The following is a 15737-nucleotide window of genomic DNA, read 5'->3' as shown; positions in this document are numbered from 1 at the left end:
CCCTGGGCTGTAGAAAGTAAAAATGCTTTGCTGTTCCTTGGTCTTACTAAATAATGCATGCAAAGTAGTGCAGCTGAGAGGGAAGGATCTTTTCCCAGCACAGATATCCAATACATCAAAAGCACCCTGGTTAGTTGAGCTGAGGCCTGTGATTTCAACACCATTTAAAATATAAAATACTTTAGTCATGGCAAATCAGCATCGCTCATCTCCATCCCTGCTCTGAGGCCATAAAGGTTCTGGGTCCGTGAACTTGAGTTCAATGAGTTTCAACTTGCTGGGAAGTCATTCCCCAAAAGCCACGTGGTTCTTCCTGGCTCTTGGGGCGGATCATCCACTCAGGGAGTTAGTCTGGGAGATGTCTGCACTCCTCCCTTTGAGATGAAAGAGATGGGCACAGATGTGAAGGCAGGGATGTCTCCAGTCCTCCCTTGGCTGCTGGTTTTGCTGGTGGGCTGCTCAGGATCCCAGCGCCACACCTGCCGCTGCACAGGCAGGGTCTTCATTTGCCAGGAGAGCAAAGTCGTCCAGGTTCCCCGGGAAATCCCCAGCAACACCACCGAACTGTAAGTAGGGAGCGGGATCTGCTGTGAGGAGATGCCTTCTTGCTGGCTCTCAAAACAAAACTTCTGTTTGGCAAGCCAAGGGTCGGGTTTGCAGGGAGTCACTGGGGAGAGTTACAGCAGCTGTTCGGAAAGCGCAGCCTTTCCTCCAGCCCTCCCTTCATTACATCTTGAAGCTCCTCTGCGTTACTCTGGCTGTGCTCGTTTTAAGATCTCTGTTAAGAAAATACATGAGTACGTTATGGTGCAAAGCACAGAGTAACCTTCAAGCAAGCTTCCTTGGTGCTGTGACAGCAATTTGAAGCATCAAGTCTAAGCTTTCTTTACAGCTTGCCTCCAAGTTGTCGAAACACGTAGCGCGACTCGTCTGCCCCAAAACAACTTGATGAGGAGCTTTTGCGTTTGTACTGTGGGAGCTTTCCAAAGGTTTCCTCTTGTCTGCCAAGAAGCAGCTTTCGTGTTTTCTTTTCTGAAATCACAGAAGTATTATTTGATAGCCATCCAGAGTGATCCTTCTCTATCAGAGGAGCAGCACGGCTGCGACGGGAGGCAGTGAGCAATGTAGAGAGAGCGTTACTGCGTTACTCCAGGAAGGGGTTTATCTAGCTTAAACCTTCTCCTTGCTTTCCATAAAGGAATGCAAGAATTACTATGTGGCAGCTCTTTTCTGTGTTTGTAGCACAAGAAGGTAAAAAGAAGTCATGCAAATGACAAGCATTAACTGTGCAAGTAATCGTTTTCACTGTTTTTTTCCTTTTTAAAGCAAATTATATTCCCCCTTGCCTACACCCACAGCTGTCTGACATCATTACGACCTCAAGAAAAAGCAAAGGGAGTAGCCCTTTGATTGATAAGTGGAGTGGCAAGTTTGGAGGGAGGATACAACAAACAATGTTATGTCACTAGTTGGGAAAAAAATACGACTATCCTGATTTTACAGACCACAATATATCCCTGGCTATTATCCTGCAGTTTTCCTAGGGTAAAAGTTTTGTGGTCATTACTATCCCACAGTTTTCCTAGGATAGAAGTTTTGTTTTCTTTGGGAAGAGTTGTTATGCAGTTCTGACTGCAGTCAGAAGTTGAGAAAAATTACTGAATTAACCACAGAAGGTCAGTAAAAGTTTAAATCATTCTTCCAAATAGGGGGAATAATAATCCATCTGACTTTGGTCAACTAAAGACTGAGTGAACTGTGCTCCAGGCAGATACTGCTAATTTTGTTTAATTTTACTTTGATTGTCTCTTTAGATCACACAGTTAAGGTCTGCCTTCTAGGGACCGAGCAAAAGCATCTGGCAAAGAGGGGGAGTTTTATCTCACTAACAGCACCTGCTAGTAAAATGGGATTTTGTTCACAGCAGATCCTTCTTAACTTCTGGAGGGCTTGATGGAGGATGCCACTTGGTGAGCTCCTCACCACACGTGTGTTCCCTGAAACAGGCAAACTACAACGTTTGTGTGGCTGAAAACAATGACTGAATCTTTTCCTCTGTGCAAATATTGAAGTTAGAATCTCTCAACTTGACTCTTTTCTCACAGCAACTTCTGGCTTCTCGGGAGACGGTTCTGGTCCCATTCAGTCAGTATAGCCCTGGGACCGATTTCAGCATGGTATAAAAATTTATTCCTGAAAACTATGGAGAGCTGCTTTGAAAACACCAAATGTTAGTGTTATTAAAGCCAGATACATCAGCTGGTGAGCTAATAAGTAACAGAGGAACCTTGGATTTATTATTTTTTTTCCTTCAGGGTCTAAGAAGGACTCTATGATGGTGCCTTCCTCTGCATCCTTCTGCTGAGTGCCCAATTGAGGTGACTAAAATAGGCTTCACTGCTCCAGGTGCTGTTGCAAATGCACTCTTGGTAATAGAAAAAGCTTGCTTTCTATTTCTTCAAACGCCCTCAATGAGTCAAAGGGGTTTTAAAAGCAGGGTAGTGACCTGAGCTTAAATAGCTATGGTGTCCAAGGACCCTGTATAGGATCCTGTGCGGAGTACAAGCAGAGACTTCTTGCTAAGTACAGCTCCTGCAATGTACTTCTTCCACTTAAAAGCTCATTCTGGGAGTACTGGATGCAGTCTCTTTTCATTTGTCATTAAGGAGGGAGACTCCTTCAGTACACTTAGAGCTCTTCACCTTCTCTTATGTGCATTTGACAGCTTTCCTAAGCCATCCTAGAGTCCTTTTTTGGTGCCTAGTAGATGTTGAATAACGTGCCAGTGAAAGCTTGGGAGAGAGAGCAGGAGCCTGATAAGTCTCAAGCACTTCTGATGCTGTATGTTTCTGTTCAGCTGCAGCTGTTTCCGCAGTCAGAAAGCTGGCATGAGGCAGCCAACTCTGTTACCTGGTAGGAAAACTCAAGGTAATGGTAAAAATATTGCTCTCAACAACCATTATCTCTGCTCCTTGCCATGGCAGATCATCAGAGGGCTGGAGCACCTCTCCTATGAAGACATATTTAGAGAATTGGGGCTATACAGTCTGGAGAAGAGAAGGCTCTGAGGAGACCTTATTATGACCTTCCAGTATCCTAAGGGCGCCTGCAAGAAAGCTGGGGAGGGACTTTTTAGGGTGTCAGGTAGTGATAGGACTAGGGGGGATAGAGTAAAAATAGAAATGGGTAGATTCAGATTGGATGTTAGGAAGAAATTCTTCCCCATGAGGGTGGTGAGACACTGGAACAGGTTTCTCAGGGACATGGTGGAAGCCTCATCCCTGGAGGTTTTTGCAGCCAGGCTGGATGTGGCTGTGAGCAACCTGATCTAGTGTGAGGTGTCCCTGCCCATGGCAGGGGGGTTGGTTTGGAACTAGATCCTTGAGGTCCCTTCCAACCCTGACAATTCTGTGATTCTATGATTCATCATTTGGAGGGTGGCAGAGCACTGCACTAGGCTGCCTAGAGGGGCTGAGTCGTCTCCTCTGGAGACTTTCAAAACCTACCTGAACATTGTGATGCTGTGCAACCCGATCTAGGTAAACCTGATTTAACGAGGATGTTGGACTACAGGATCTCCAGAGTCCCCTACCAACCTTTACCATTCTGATTCTGTGGTTATTTGAAAGTTGGACACTGACATATGCTGCTGTAACAGTTTTCCTTGTGATTGGTTTCCAGAGAGCAAGAACTTATGCTTTGCAGCATGGTACAAGAGCTGGGCTTTTGATCCTTGGATTAGCATCAACTTGAACAAGGCTGTTGCAAAAGAAAGAGCTGGCAACCTCTTAAAGTGAGGGAGTTTGGTTTGTGCTTATGATGTGGAAACAGAGCAGGGATCAGAAACAGCAAGACTGCTGCTCTTTCTGCCACATCTATTTGTTCACTTACAGGCCAAAATCTCATGAGGATATTTACAGCTTGGTTTGCATCTTGCTTCTTGCAGATATGCAAGCATGCTGCAACTGGTGGCTCCAACCGTTTGCAGGGAAAGCTGTGATTATTGCTTGTTCTCCTTTAGAATCTTCACCTGGAAAAGAAATTGGATAGAAGAATTGTGTTTTATACATATCAAAATGCCTGTGAGGCATTTTGTGTCCTCAACATGAGGGACTCAACCCTTTCTTTACTGTGAGGGTCACAGAGTACTGGAACAGGCTCCCCAGAGAGGTGGTGGAGTCTCCTTCTCTGGAGACTTTATAGACCCATTTAGATGTGTTCCTATGTGACCTGCACTAGATTCTATAGTCCTCCTCTGGCAGGGGGGTTGGATAGCAACACAGATGTGTATATAAACAATTCACTGATGTTTTAGTATTATCTTTTTCTGGCAGTCACTGACTTGATGATCTCTGGAGGTCCCTTCCAACCCCTAACATCCTGTGAAATGTAGATGGCACTGGAGATGCCCAAAAGTTCAGATGTGAAGCATGAATTTAGAGCTGCCTTCCAATACCTGAAGAGAGCTTACAGGCAGGCTGCAGAGGAACTTTTCATAAGGGTGTCTAGAGACAGGACAAGGGGGAATGATTTGAGGCTGAGGGAGAGCAGGGTTAGACTGGATCTTAGGAAGAATTTCTTGAGGGTGGTGAGACTCTGGAACAGGCTGTCCTGAGTGGTTGTGGATGCCTCCTCCCTGAAGGCCAGGTTGGGCCTTTGGCCACCAAATCTAGCTGAGAGATGTCCCCACCCATGGCAGAGAAGTTGGAGTAGACGATCTCTGAGATCCCTTCCAACCTGATTCGATGATTCTAGGATTAATTGCCTTGCAGACTAAGAGCTTGGAAGCAAATTAATGGTCACCTAAAGCAGTTTACGCCTAGAAAATTTAAAATAGTTTTAAAAATCCAGTGTCAAGCTTTGAAATCCATCATTCAAATCCACTAAGCTTTTATTTAGCTAGTAGAGGCTTTGCTTTGAGTAAGTAATGCAAACAGCACTAACTTGTTCTCAGAGTGGAAGGAATCTTTCTTAAGATTTAGCAAATTCCTTGAAGCAGGAATGTATTTGTATCAAATGGGAATACAACTCAGAATGCTGCAGTCATTCAAAGCCCACATGGACAGCATTCTGTGTTTCTACGTGATCCTGACTTGTCAGGAGGGTTGGACTAGGTGATCTTTAGAGGTTCCTTCCAACCCCTACTATTCTGTGGTGTTATGGTTTGAGGGTGTCAGGAGGATGGGGCCAGGCTTTTTTCAGTGGTGCCCAGTGACAGGACAAGGGGTAACGGTCACAAACTTGAACACAGGTTCCATCTAAACATGAGGAAGAGCTTCTTTAACTTAAGGGTGCCAGAACACTGGAATAGGCTGCCCAGAGAGGTGGTGGAGTCTCTGTCTCTGGAGACATTCAAAACCCACCTGGACTTCTCTAGGTGAACCTGCCTTGGTAGGGGAGTTGGACTTGATGATCTCCAGAGGTCCCTTCCAATCCCTACCATTCTGTGATCATCAAGTCCAGCCACAATCTAGTGTCTCCCTTTATTAAAAGGTGTTGTTTAATGTGTTAGCATGCCAGAGGCTTCAGCAGGAGATTAGTGCCAGTTTTGGAAAGGAGCAGCTGAGACAACTGAAATTACTGACAAGAGAAGTAGTCCATCATTTGGCAACCACCACTCCATCAGACAGAGTGTTTTCTCCCAGCATCTGCACACTATGCACACTGGGGATTTTAACTTGCTCTCTGCATAGGTGTTTTTGTACAGTTGCTCAAGGATATTTATTTTAGACTATCAAGTCAAGGCTGAATAGATATCTGGCCACTGAAACAGTGGCTGCCTTGAAATAGCAAATTCTGTGTTATATGCAGAGTCAGATGTGCTTCCCTGCGGCAGGAGCTGCAAATGATGTGAGAAGTAGCTGCAGTGCTGCTACTGACAGCTGCAATCAGGATGGGTTTTGTTTGTTTGTTTTCACACTTACAGTGGAAATCACAGGGAAACCTTCAAACAATTACAGTTCTTGTTCAGGTATTTATCTTGGTGGACTGACCCTCATCAGAGATAGGCAGACTGTGTCTACTCTTACTCTGTATCTGGGGCTAAACTCCAGCAGTTTCTTTATCACCTGACGACCTTGCCCAGGTGAGAATGAGAAAACCAAGAAAAGAAGAGAAGGGCCACAGACTGAAATTAAAATGGATTTAATGAAACAGCCAAATTAATACCAATGACAACACAAGATATATAAAGTTATACTCAGGCCAGCAAAGGAACAGTAGTCACACTGAACTGGAAAGCAGGATTCAAGAGCCAGCAACAGGAGCAGGGTGAGAAGGAACCCTAGCAGGAAGCTCCCTTTTCAGAAATCACATAAATAGAAACATTCATTTAGGTTGGAATAGACCCTTGGGATCATCAAGTCCAACCGTTGACACTGCTCTACAAAGTTCACCGCTAAACCATATCCCCAAGCACCACATCTAAATTACCTTTAAACACATTCAGGGATGGTACTTCAACCACCTCCCTGGGCAGCACATTCCAATGCCTGACCACTCTTTCCTTGAAAAAATTTCTTCCTAATGTCCAGCCTAATCCTCCCCTCTTGCAGCTTGAGGCTGTTCTTGTTCTATAGCTAATTACCTGTGAGAAGAGACCAGCACCAGCCCCTCCACAACATCCTTTCAGGGGAGCTGTAGAGAGCAAAGAGGTCTCCTCTCAGCCTGCTCTTGTTCAAATTAACCAGCCCCTGCTCCTTCAGTCACTCTTCATAAGATTTATTCTCCACATCAAACTTTCTCCTTTATTCTGGTCGTGATGCTTGTCCCACCCGCAGCCAACTCCAGTTAGCTGTCCTGGCGGACTCAGCACTGCTAATAGCCTGCAGCCCCCGGCTGGCCTGGGAGCCTGTCCCAGCAGCACCAGGACAGGAAAGGAATTCAGCAAGCTAACAAAATGAAGACACGTGAAACTTTCAAGCCCCTGTGTTCTGATGGTTAATTATGTAGTTAATCAATTTTCAGAAGGGGATAAGAATATTTGCACAGCAGAGCATGCTGATAATGTATTACATGCTTCCTAAAGTTTTCCCTTTTTTTTTTTTTTCTTTCTTTTATTTAAACAAGCTTTGCTTCTGTTACGGTAGGAAAAAAGGGTCTGCAGTTAGTGCCACATTCTTCTCTTCCTGAATTTATGATCAGCTCATACTTTGAAGCAGAAGGCTATAGAGGTTGCTGTATACTGCTGGAATAGTCCAATGTTTACACTGGATTCTCTATTTGGCATTTTCATTGAGAAGATAAAAAGAAATAGGCAGAGCATAAGAGAGAAAAAAAAAGAAAAGGAAGAAAGTGACACTAAAGGATAATAAACTCTGCAGGGCAGTTCCTCAGCTGGTATAAATTACCAAGTATATATCTCTATAGAAACTTTCATTTTCCAAAGCTTCAGGAGCTTTTCACCACGAGGAGGTATGCTGCACACAGCAGGAGCTACTCTGCTGCCCTACTGATGATATCATGGCAATAAATACATACACGAGGCTTTCACTTGCCTTATAATGACTGCAGCTTGGTGCAGCTCTGGGAGATGTATGATCAAGTCTGAAGATGTATAGATGTGTGCATAGAGATCTCATGTATCTTTGAAATGAAAGTGCATTCACCTAGGCTTAGCCACTAAGCTTTTTCAGGGATGCAGAATCAAAGCCAAGACTTGATTTTGTTTACCTGAAACACTGGCAGAGTACCAAAGTTTATGCCAGCTGATGTCTTTCACTGGGGTCAGCTGCAGAGAGATGCTCTTGAGGTACCAGTTTTGGCTTTTCCAGCAGCCTGTGTCACTCAGGCACATAGGAAAAAAAACCTAGAAAGCCCATGTCACATCCCCACACATCTAATACCAGGTAAAATAGGTTCCTGGGCCTCAGCCAGCTCCACCTCCTGAAATAAAGCCTCTCTATTAACGTTTTAGGTACATTCTGCTTCTCTTCCTACAAAGAATCAAAGCTTGTCTATTGAATGAGATTATCATCAATGTTTTTCTAAAGTGTTTGGAAGATTAAAGCAGTCATTTATAGGTGTTTTCTTATCTCAACTGCAGTGTCTTCTTCTTGGGCATCTTCTCATTCAACTCTTGTTTCACATAATTATAACCTAGGAGAGCTTGACAATAATGTTATTCCTGAGATGCAAGCTGTTAAGTGCCAGGGTCTAGCATACAGACACAGCAAGAGAAAAGCCCATTTAAGATCAGGAACAAGTAGTTTTCAACTCAAATGTGGTTAAAATGGAGAAGTTGATAAGCCTAGGGAGTATTACAATGTGGATGGATGTCTATCTTTTATTTCTCTAACAAGGACACAAATCACAGAACATATTTGAAGAATCATTAATTCACTAGTCTCATGCAGCAGTTAATTTCTTTTGCTCTGAATATTATGCCACAACCCAGCTTGACATACTCCTCTTACCACAGCTCCTCTGAACTCATCAGTTTCCACTGCACAGAATTCAAGCCTTGTATTTTAGGCTTTGGCTTTCCTTTTTCTAATATTAAAATGTATTAACTTCATCTCTCATTGCAGTCAGGCAGGTCAAGACACTTTGGCATGGGGATCTTACTGATAGTCACAGGTGACTGTTGCTAGCTGGGAAAGCAGAGCATAGTCAGGGCCCTAGGGAAAAGATTTGAAGGGTGCTTTTATGAGTTTGAAAGAATCATAATCATAGAATGGCTTGACTTGGAAGGGACCTTAACACACACACACACCTGACCCCCTGCCCCCCATGGGCATGGACACCCTCCACTAGACCAATTTGCTCAAAGCCCCATCCAACCTGGGCTTCAACGTTGCCAGAGATGAGGCATTCACCACTTCTGTGGGCAACCCACTCCAGCTTCTCTCCACCCTCATAGGAAAGATCTTCTTCCTGATATCTAATCTAAATCTACTCTGCTCTAGTTAAAAGTCTCTTGTCTTGTCACCACATGTTCTTATAAAAAGTCCCTCCCCAGCTTTCCTATAGCCCGCTTCAGGTACTGGAAGGCTGCTAGATGGCCTCTCTAGAGCCTTCTCTTCTCCATTAAATGTTTATATGTGCTTCTGCCTCAGCTTCACAGAGTTGCCCTCTCATCTTTTGCATAGGGAGCTCAGGATATTTGCACAGAGAGGGACACAGAAAGGTTTATGGCTGTGTTTGGCCCTCGTGCTCTGACCCAGAAGGGTACAGGATACTGTGCAGTAAGAGCCACAAAGCCAGGAAAACTCATCCTTTATCCTGTATCTCCATTTGACCATGCAATATGCTTTCTGCACCTCATAAATGACAGCTGGGGAATTTGAGAAAATAATTTTCCAGATCTGGACCTTAGCAAAATCGTATTAGCACTGCAGTCTTGAAGAACAAAGCTCATTATCTTCCTCAAAACTCAGGTCAGGCTTTCTAAATAATAAATAAGCTTCTCAAATACTTGATCTTCCCAGGAGCATTTCTGAGGTGTAATGAGTATGAGTTCTCCAATAGAAGGTGTCATTAAAAGCTCTGATTTGAATTCCTCTGGAAGAGGATTCAGAATGTGTCACCAGATAAGTCAGCAGGAGAAGTCTGTTGTGCAACTCAAGGGTTTCCTCTGTAGGTGCCAAGGGGTTCTCACCACCCTGGTATGATTCTGAAAATACTGCTTATGTGGAGACCTCACGAAGGTTGAGAGAAGAAAGTGGACAAAGAATGCCACAAGAACAGAGAGAACAGCTGCACAGCAGAAAGATACCAAGTGAAAATGCATCATGAAGGGAATAGCTCCTCTAACTGGTTGCATGCAGGAGGGGTCCCGCAAAGCCCTGCCAAATTATCTACCAAATTAAAATAAACCTGTGTCTACCTGAGGAGCAAAAGAAATCCAAGCAAAGTTCCATGTGCCTCACATTCTTCTACCTTCTGTTTTAGTTAGTTCTGCTTAACTTTCCGGAGTATCCTTGTGCAGGCAAGATAAAAAGATATTTGGGGTAGGTTCACAGCTATTTTAACTGTCAGAGCTTCATTAACTTCAGGGGAGAAAAGTTAGTTCATTTGTACTGTCTGGTGATGGGGACCTCTGTCAGCCATGTGGTGTTTGTTTTGGCAGCAGCTGACTGGAAATCAAGGCCTTTGTGTGTTTGGTAAACAAGATTCTTTGGGCACCAAAGGCAGGTATTATTTTTCATAACAGTCTATTAGTTTTACACAGTGAGGGGCAAGCATATTGGTAGGAAAAGTCACTTTTCTTTCCTCAAGACCTCGACCTTTTCAGGCAAAACCTGCAAATTATTTCACACTCTTTGCCTGTGGTTTGATTGGACTGCACCAATTAGCAGTGAAACTGAAGTCATTAAAACGAAGCTTATTTCCAATTATAGGTCAGAGTCAAGCCTAGATTTCACATACAGGTATAGAAAATTATTTCTTCTAATTGTCTGGCAAACACTGTAATAAGCAGCCCAATTTCTGCCTTTACTCAGGTGCAGCTTCCTTGATTTTGGGGATCTAGGGTCAGGAAAGCTTGTGATTTGTTTGCTTTTGCTTCATGTTTTCCTCCAAATATCCTTAAGTGTTTCAAGAGCTCAGCCTGGAAAATAGAGATGCTTCTTATCTCTCATTTCCTTATCAAGCCACTTGGTGTATTTGCTCCTGGTTAGCTACAGGAGAATTTACAGACTGCTATTATGTGCAGATGGAGCTATTTTTCTGAGTGAAATGACAGCAGCCTTAAATCCAACTCAGATGTCCCACTCTGCTTTTTCTTAATACCTCAAGGATTCCTGCAGGAAGGCTGGAGAGAGACTTTTCATAAGGTACCTAGCAATAAGACAAGGGGAGATGGTTTGAAGCTGAGGGAGAGTAGAGTTAGACTGGATCTTAGGAGAAGCTCTTCAGTATAAGGGTGAAATAGGTTGCCCAGGGAGGTTGTGCATGTCTCCACTCCCTGGGGGTGTTCAAGGTCGGGTTGGATGAGCAGCTGAGTCTAGTTGAGAGGTGTCTCTGCCCATGGCAGGGACGTTGGAGTAGATGATCTCTGAGGTCCCTTCCATGCTAAGCCATTCTGTGATAAAGTATATTGAGCTTTCTGAACCTCTGTCTTTGTCTGGACTAGTTAAGTAATGAGCACCCAGGGGGCATTGCTCTGGTAGTGGTCATGCTGACATAAAAGTTTCTCTATACCACACATGTACTTTCTGAATGAATCCCTGTCCAGATACAGTCAATCAGAATTAATTTATGAATATTTCTTTGGAAGGAATATGTCAATCTTTCGGGGTTCTCCAAAACTCACCAACTGCATAAACATGCAGTGGGGAGAACGTCCCAGTTTTAATTATTTGACTCATCTTTGATGTGAGAGAGGAGAAAGGAGGGAATATGTTTTCAGCTGATGGTCAGTAGATGTTTTATTTTCATCTGAAATAGTAGTGTGCAAGGAAGAAGGGGGCTGATTGTGTGAAGAATGAAAAAGAAAGTGATGTTTGCTCTCTCAGCAGACTTTCTCATGTTCTTTATTGATGTTCTGAGCATAAAATTGTGGAATGCAGTGGAATACTTATAAAACAACATCCCTTCACCCTTACCTCAAACCAGATCCAATCCAAAGAAGCAAAGGGAATATTCTGTCTGCACATACTCCATGTGTGCATGAGGTGGGTCTGGGTGTTTATCTTCCTCTTCCACCAATTTGATTCCAGGCAAATAAAATGAGGATGGGAAAAGAGTACCACCTATACATAATTGTACTTGCTAGAATGGCCAAAGCTCGGCTGGGAGAGAATGGGAAGGGAAGGAGGGACTATCTGCCTGTCCCTTTTTCCAAAGATGAGGAAGATGGGATGAAGAAGTGGTGGGAAAAAAGTGCATGTGTTTATCTGAGGCTGATTTTCTTCACCACTTGTCACATAGGTAGGCTAAAGATTGTGACAGTTTTCTTTGCACACCTTTTGAAGGCCTTTTAATGGTTTTATATTCAGTGCTACACCTCGTACTTGGAAACCATCCATGGTGTAACATTCTTGCCTATCCTTGGCTTTGAGAGGTTGGAATTTCAGCGACAGCTTCAGGGTAAGCTTTGATTTCTGGTTTGACTTCACAGAATCACAGAAACATTCAGGTTGGAAAATATCACCAAGTCCAACCCAGAACCTTACTCTACAAAGTTCACTCCTAAACCGGATCCAAACAACCTTCAAACACATCTGGGGTTGGTGACTCCACCACCTCCCTGGGCAGCACATTCCAATGCCTGACCACTCTTGATGGGAAATTTTTTTCCTAATGTCCAATCTAATCCTACCCAGTCACAGTTTGAAGCTGTTCCTTCTTGTTCTATCGCTAATTACCTGTGAGAAGAGACCAGCACCAACCTCTCCATGAGGTCCTTTCAGGTAGCTGTAAACAGCAATGAGGTCTCCCCTCAGCCTCCTCTTTTGCAAACTAAGCAGCCTCAGCTCCTTCAGTTGCTCTTCATCAGATTTCTTCTCCAGGCCCTTCGCAGCTTCCTTGCCCTCCTCTGCACTGGCTCCAGCACCTCCACATCTTTTTTGTACTGAACATAATACTTGAGGTGTGGTCTCAACAGTGCCAAGTACAAGGGGACAATCACCTCTCTACTCCTACTGGACACGGCATTTCTAATCCCAGCCAGGATGCTTTTGCCTTTCTTTGCCACCTGGGCACACTGATTGCACGTATTCAGCTGCTTGTCCATGAACCCCCAGGTCCCTTTCTGCCAGACAGCTTTCCAGCAACACTTCCCCAAGCCTGTAGCATTGCTTGCACCATCACATGATAAAAATATATTAGGCTATTGCCTTTAGTAGCCTATTAAGCCTTTCTGAGGACAGAGCCTTTGTAAAGGGCATCCTATTCAATGGGAAGCACTCATGTTTGTGAGGCCTGTGGGCACTCACCAGTGTAAGAAAGCAAATCTGTCTCAGGCAGTGGCAGCACTGCCCATGCTGCATTCCCTGGTGTCTCCAGCATCTCCACAGCTGCAAAAAAGGAGCACAGATCAGCCAAATTCATCTTTTCCTTCTCTTTAGCTGCTGGGAAGCAATCAATTCTGAAGTATTTCCTCAGAGTGCAGTCTCCCAGTAGGAATATTTATGGACATATAGAAATCTCTGAAAAAGGAAGGTATAGGAAGAGGTGCTATAAACCCTGCCTTGCTCTAGGAAGACAGAGGACTCATGCTGAAAAATCCATCCTTTCTCCTAAGTTTTCTTTGGCTGTCAGAGCTGCTGTGGAAATTTTTGGCTTTTGTTTTTGGCAAGCAGAGAGTCATAAAAGAAGTACAGAGTGTGTTGGAAAATGACAGCAAACCAAGAAATGCCCTCGGCAGAACAATTGTCTCTAGGTGGAATTACTGGCTTGGGGAAATACTCATTGTATGTGAATCCCAGGAGCTATAATTTCCTCTCTGTAGTATCTTGTTGCCATGGCAGATGGAGCCCAAACCTCCTTCTTCAGGCCTTTGAAATCAGCATTAGAGGGCCCTGTGAGGGAATACCCTACAAGAAAATCTAGAGTTTAATTCCACAGACATTTGTACTCATCCTAACTGCTTGCCCAAGCAGCTCTGCTGCCTTTCCAGTGGGACAAATCATAAGTGTGAAACTACCCATCTGGACATATTTGCAGATTCAGGACTTTGTGCTATTGTGGTAGACAGGAAACCACTCCAGGGAAACATAAGATGGATGTTGAAAGCACAAATGAAATCAACGACCAACTGTTTAAATTTATTTTAAATTATTAGGAGAGGTTTTAATTGATTTAATGGGATGTATGGAAATGCTAAGGCTGTCTTAGGGCTCACAAAGTTTCCCATAAATATTAGCAGATCTCACAACATTTCTGGTGAGTGTGTAAACATATTTTTTTTTTCCACTACAGAGACAGCAGAGCTATGGCTTGTAAAGGAGAAGCAGTTTCTCAAGAGTACAAGGAAATAAATTAGTGGTTTAGCTGAGACTATAGCTCCTTCAGGACCTTATTTACCAGACTGTAGTGCCATAGCAAAGTATTTCCTTGTTAAAAAATAATAAATACATGAACATTACCTCTGAAACATTCATGTTCCTTTCAAATAATTAGTTCTCATCACACTTTATGCTCAGTGGCATGAAATATTGGCCTGCTGGTTTAAGTCTCCTATATAAGTCACAGCTTTACTATTTTTTAACGTTCTATGTATAGAGTTTCAGGTGGTTGGATTCCCCCCCCCCCCTCCCCCCCCAAGTCTGTTTTTACTGATCTGGTACTTCTGCATCATCACCTTTTCTGCTTTCTTCACTGCTGTACTTTTTCTTCTATCCTCTTTTGTCTCTGTTTCAGAAGAACAGCATTTCACAGTAATGCTGCAGTCAGTAATTTCAAGACAGCTGAGGCGGAGTTTTTTGTGGGCATTTCGGTTTTGGCTGTTTGCTCTGTCCTGGTCAGTAGGGCTGCCTGTGGAGCGCTACTTGGAAAACTCTTAGCAGTTTAACTACTCTCTGTAGTGTTTAGCAGTTTCACTACTCTTTGTAGTGTACTCTCTCCAGTTTTTCCTTAGCTGGAACAAGTATTCATGTATCAAACACGGGGGATTGGAACTAGATGATCATTAGGGTCACTTCCAACTCAAACCAAGCACTATCACTCTGGCTTCCTCCATCTCTGTAGATGTCATTGCCATGTGACATCAATGCAACTGAGCATACTGCATGGACACACTCCAGAAATCAGGTTGCTCTTGGATCACTTTTGTTGGTGCACACCCATCCAGGGCTTCCCAGGAGCACTACACAGAGGTCTGAGTTTCCATGAAGCATCTGTCAAGGAATGCTTGCTCTTGGACATACTTGTGTCCTTGTCCTTTTGGCTTCAGGGCTGTGGACCATCACCAGCTAGGAATTTGACCTTTAGTTTTCCTGTCAGAGGCATAAACGTTCTCTGGAAGAAGCTCTCCAGCAGCACTAAAAAAACAGGGACACTGGCTTTTTTTTTTTTTTTACAAGACTTTGAAAGACTTCTTCCCCCCTCCCCCTTCCACTTCAGGCTGCCAAAAGGTGGCCTTGGCTCTAGGTGTAGATTCCATGTGTTTAACGTCCTCCAGGCTGAGCACACGTAGTGGTGGTTATCAGCTAAAATAGGGAATGAGGCAGGGGTGCCTCAGAAGTTCCTGCTTGCGTCTCCTTGCAGATACTCAGCATTCCAGAGAAAGGTTGTTAACCTCTGCTTTGAAAGGATGAGAGGCTGCTCTTTGGTTAGCAATGCCTGACTTGCCAGCTAGAGTGTGTCTTTACAATGGTTATCATGTAAAGCATTTTATGTGTTTCTGTAAAACACTTTATGCTACTATCCTACTTCTGTGAGCTAAAGCTTTGGGTTTCAGTCTGTGTTGCATAGAAACACTCAGGGTTTCCATAGCTTGAACTCACCTGATTCAGGTTGGTTCTCAATCCTAGAAGTCCACAAGTCCCAGATGCTTTACTCCAATATGTTGTCAACTTCTCTTCTTAAAATGCTCCAAAGAAGTGGGACCTAGACTATACGACATTGAAATTCCCCAGTTGGAAGGTCCTTTTCCAACATCTGTATCTCAGCAGCTGCTGTAACAGAACCCAATCATAGAATGGCATAGGTTGGAAGAGACCTCAGAGACAATCCCTGCCATGGGCATGGATGCCTCTCAGCTAGACTCAGCTGCTCAAGGCCTCATCCAGTCTGGCCTTGAACATCCCCAGGGAGGAGGCATCCACAGCGTCCCTGGGCAACCTGTTCCAGAA

At 43.9% G+C, this 15737-nt stretch overlaps 1 protein-coding gene across 1 annotated transcript in view; it reads left to right on the top strand.

Annotated features, from left to right (window-relative positions):
• Positions 1–330: 330 nt before the first annotated feature.
• The window catches only part of FSHR (follicle stimulating hormone receptor), a 98379-nt gene continuing 82972 nt past the window's right edge, over positions 331–15737 (top strand). Inside the window, exon 1 of the mRNA XM_054395296.1 lies at positions 331–566. Within this exon, the coding sequence (XP_054251271.1) occupies positions 382–566 (185 nt within the window). The 5' untranslated portion in view covers positions 331–381. The remainder of the gene's footprint in view (positions 567–15737) is intronic.

This window comes from Indicator indicator, chromosome 2 (assembly GCF_027791375.1).
Source record: "Indicator indicator isolate 239-I01 chromosome 2, UM_Iind_1.1, whole genome shotgun sequence".
NCBI classification, from domain to species: Eukaryota; Metazoa; Chordata; class Aves; order Piciformes; family Indicatoridae; genus Indicator; species Indicator indicator.
The sequence above is the reverse complement of the archived record's forward strand: the minus strand, read 5'-3'. Positions and strand labels throughout refer to the sequence as shown.